Source organism: Atta colombica, unplaced genomic scaffold (genome assembly GCF_001594045.1).
Source record: "Atta colombica isolate Treedump-2 unplaced genomic scaffold, Acol1.0 scaffold27, whole genome shotgun sequence".
Lineage (NCBI taxonomy): Eukaryota > Metazoa > Arthropoda > Insecta > Hymenoptera > Formicidae > Atta > Atta colombica.
Window position 1 is genome coordinate 214,541 of NW_017259370.1, and position 4,565 is coordinate 219,105.

The 4,565-nt window shown below is 34.4% G+C and overlaps 1 protein-coding gene across 1 annotated transcript in view; it reads right to left on the reverse strand.

Moving 5' to 3' along the window:
* Nucleotides 1-444: 444 nt before the first annotated feature.
* The window catches only part of LOC108689560 (phosphatidylinositol 3,4,5-trisphosphate 3-phosphatase and dual-specificity protein phosphatase PTEN), a 17,271-nt gene continuing 13,150 nt past the window's right edge, over nt 445-4,565 (reverse strand). Inside the window, exon 10 of the mRNA XM_018196379.1 lies at nt 445-905. Coding sequence (XP_018051868.1) covers nt 886-905 — 20 coding nt within the window. The 3' untranslated portion in view covers nt 445-885. The remainder of the gene's footprint in view (nt 906-4,565) is intronic.

The window sequence follows — 4,565 nt, forward strand, 5'->3', positions numbered from 1 at the left end:
TCTCACTCGACTTGTTATATGAATCCATTTCCGACAGCAAAACGCGTTCGATGCGCGAGACTGAAACGAAAATGTTTGCCGAATATTCGTCTTTCTTTAAATAAAAAGATCTCTAGCTAACACTAATGTGAACAGCTTTTGCACAGAAGAAACCAAGCGCCTCTCCGTGTAGTAAATTCGAAACACGCTTCTAAAAGCTTCTTCCATTAAAATTGTTTCCGCAATCTTTATTTTATTATTTAATTTCAATTACTTCACGATAAAACGTTTTCAAAAGGATAATTTCTATAATTTTCGTAAAAGCATCTCTATCTATTTGGCGCAGCCAAGACAAAGATTAATTTATTGACGCAGCGACCACTGGGCCTGAAGTTCGACTTCAATTCGAATAATACCTTGTCGCAACTTAAATGATACATTAATACATAAAAATACATTTGCGTTTATACAAAAATCATTTATTTGCTATCTAATAAATCGTCGCGATTTATATAAATGTCTCCTTAGGGAAATTTCCGGCGATAACCGGGATTAAAAAACAAAAGTGGCGCTTTATTTCTTTCATATAAAAGCCGTGTATTGATCACGCGCACGATGCGACAATACGATAAATTAATTAACTCTAAATGATAACGTAACTGTTTTCTTTCGTGAAGCATCAGCGTGTGTGTACCAAGAAGAGTTTTTGTGGGGCGGGGGATGGCGGGCAGGGTGTGTATGCATGCGTGGTGTGGCAGGCACGGGATGGCGATGGTGGTCGTTTCATCTATTCGCACACACAATCGATTCAGTAATCAAGCGGTGCGAGGTTTTCAGCGGTCAGAGGTTGATCGTCACAGGGTTTAGCCCCGATCGGCCCCGCCATCATCAGTCAAGTCTCAACAGTCACAAATATGTCGACTCCCCTGCAAGCAGACCTATCGTCAGTCGTGGAGAAAAGCGCGATGTCAAGACGATATCGCAAATTTTCTGGGTCAACCAATAGCTATAGAGTATTTAGGAAGAGGGACTGTGCGAACTAATGCCGTTTATGAAGAAGCGAGGACAAGCGAAAAAAAAAAAGAGAGAAAGGACAAAAGATCTTTTTACACGCACATTTATGTTCGAGGATGTAAAAAGATATGAAGCTGACATTATTCTTCTGTTCCCCAGCTCTCAACGCATTTTTCCAAATTCTTCTCACTTTTTTTTCGATTAAAGTATTATTTATACGATTACACTATATTTCGATTAAGATATTATTGCAATGCTGTTCTGTTGAATGAGAATATCGTTTCAATAGCATTTAAAAAAATATAAAAATAATAGAAAATCAGAACTTATTGAATAAAAAAAAAAGTAAAATGCGTCGAGTTTGAGGAAAATTACGCAAAAAAATAGATTTTTATTATGCTGCATTTTATTTGCATAAAATATGAATTTTCCGAAACTTTTTTGCTCTTAAACTTACCCTGGCGAACGCAACGAACCTGATTGCGAAAAGAAAATAGATCAAGATCATACATTGCGCTTACATTACTCACTCTTAGATTCATAAATATACGCTCTAAAAGTGGATTATACAATTTTATTTCGCAATAATGATAAGAGATTTAATCATATGCCTTTATTACATTCATTGCAGAGTTCGATTTCGACAACTAATAGTTATTAGTGTCAATGCTTGCGATCGCAATGGGGTTGTTAAGGCAGGAATATTAATACAAGTTATATCGAACATGTTTTCTCGGACAAAGGACAGGCTTATATAGACGCAGACAGACATATCCGTAAACATGATAAAATATAACTCTAGAGTTTGCGCGCGCTTTAATCTCTTTATAAATTCTGGAAATGATCAACTGGTATAAATTTGCAGTTTTCGTTTACAAATATTCTCTCATAATGTATTGTACAATATCTACGTGTTGGAGAAAGTAAAAATCGAAGGAAAAGATGCGGCTCGTTCGAAAGAACACGAACAGGGATATTCTTACACAAACTGCATCGTGTAACATTTATTTGTCAGTAACTAACGTATGTATATATTCACAATTTTATGACAAAATTTTACTCTCGTCGACACCGACTGGTGCGATATAAAAAATCGGCGAAGTAAATGTACCTTATTATCGGATTGCTCCGCGTCTTCTAAATTGATCTCTATTTAATCCATATTTTTGTTTCGTTCTAAATGATAAGTGACGGGTAATTCACGCGTAATCGTTTTAATTAATATTCGCATATAATATAATATGAGATCCTATATATTTATACGCATCGAGAGGTACGGCATACATACCTGCATCCAATTTAACAATAAAGAGAAAGTACAAAAATATGTTTATCGCGTAGATGTAAAACGATCGAATGTCGAGTAAACGCGTTCGTATAACAAAATGTACGAGAAAGAGTTTCGTTCGTCGCGTTTGTGAATTTTTATACGAGGTGATCCAGAAAAAAGATTGAAGATTAGGAAAAGGAATGTATTCTCTGAAGAGAGGACAACTTTTTTAATTCAAACGTGTATGAAGATTATGTCTCAGAAAAAATGATATAAATAATGTTAACATAATATTAAAAAATCAATATAACATTAATATCTCCTATGTAATTTATTTAATTATATGCCACGATATATAAATAGACAAATTTAATGAAAAAGTAACATAGACGGATAAGATTTTATATTTTTTTTAATTAACAAAATACGAGATGTTATTTCTTTATGAAGTTCTGTTAATAAAATCCGCTTATCTATGCAAATAGCAATTAGACAACTACAGTTGAATTCTCTTATTTAAAAAAAAATAAGGGCTAAAAAATACATTTCTATTAAGTCACCCTTTTTCTGGATCACCCAAGCGTCTTTTAATGTAGGATTATTGTCGTGAATCGACAATAATGATAACTTTATGGTAATCTCCATAAAGCTCTACGCGCAACAGTAGGAATAACAGAAACCAATTAATTAATACGCGGCGGCGTACAAAATTCATGTACATGCTGTTTTAGGTAAAGTCGGCCTTAAATCGTCCGCCGGTGTTAAAAATAAGCTTCTCGCGCCGTTTTTATCGCGACTCGTAGCTGACGTGTATACTGATCAGCGGGAGGGGAAACCTCGGTTCCGGGATTTTCTCTCACTTTTTGCGAGATACCGAGATTACCGAGTTCGCTCTTTAGACTCACTTAAACGCAACAATCACTGGTACGCAGATATATAGCAAGGTAATCGGAACGCCCATTTCTCATCTTTTTTCTCACACGCACTTTTGTACAACGAATTTGTTTTGTCATGTCGAAAGAAACGGCTTTGTTGATTCTCTCCTCGTCGGCTTCGCTATCGACAGCACAAACGGGATGTTCCAATTCTCAATTATTTCTTCCTCGTGTTTCGCACGAAAGTGAATCCTCTCCAAATCCAAATGGGTCTAATTTTTCGATTAATAAATGATACATCGATCGATGTGAGTTCTCTACAAATTATACATCTAGGTGCTTCCAATTACATTCGACAATGCGTCGAAAAAATATCGAGGATAAAATCTGAATAGTTTCGAGAAGGCAAGAAAATTCTTTAAAAATTCCGTCGTCTGAATTATACTAGAAACATAAATATTTTCTTAAATAAGATTATAAGCAATTTTTAAGACAGTAATAACAAAAATAGTATCATACTATATTACGAAAAGTTTTAATTTTCATTTCAAAGAAACGTTCAAGCTGAAACCCTTTGTCCTAGATATTTCTTCATATCTTCAGATCCAAGTACGTGTGTATTACGTTTCTGATGGACCACTTGTTAGAATCATAACTTGGTTAAATCGCAATTTTGATTTACAGCTTTGTTTTATGCTACGTGTAGGAACATTGACGTGATTATTTTACGGAAGCATTAAGGGAAACCTCTAAAACTTTCTAAGTTAACTAGCGAAAAATCCAGGTCAATGGGAGCTTGTTGATAATTATCAGACGTATGTGGCTGCATGATTATTAACACATTTAAAATCCAGTAATATTTTTCGTACACAAATATCACATTATCAAACATTAATTGCATCAATTGATATACTTATCACTTGACATTGAAAGTAAATTGATCAATATCATAGTTGTTTAAATATATGTTCAAAAAAACAAATGTAGAAAATATAACATCTCCAAGCTGCATAATACTAGTATCCCAATTTTAAGTTTTATCGTTTGATTATCATATTTGAAGTTGCAAAAATAGTTTTGAAAATGCTCGATCAATCATTATAAATAGATTGCCAAGAATGAAAGTTAGATTATCTCCGCCTTCTCTTTTCTATCACTTTAATTATTTATAAGAGTATAAAATGTCTTTTACGACAAAAAAATTTCCACTCATTTGCCGTTTAAACAACATCTTTCCTAACGATAGTCGTAACGAAATTTGTCTGTATATTTTATTAATCGAAAAAGTCAACCATTGCCGAGCGTTTGCCGATTGCGTTCGCCCGCGAACGATGTGTTTCTCTCGGAGATTATGCAACAACGACTCGCGGCTTCCAAATGTGTACCAGGAAGCTGGACAGATGTGTATGTGTATACATATATATATA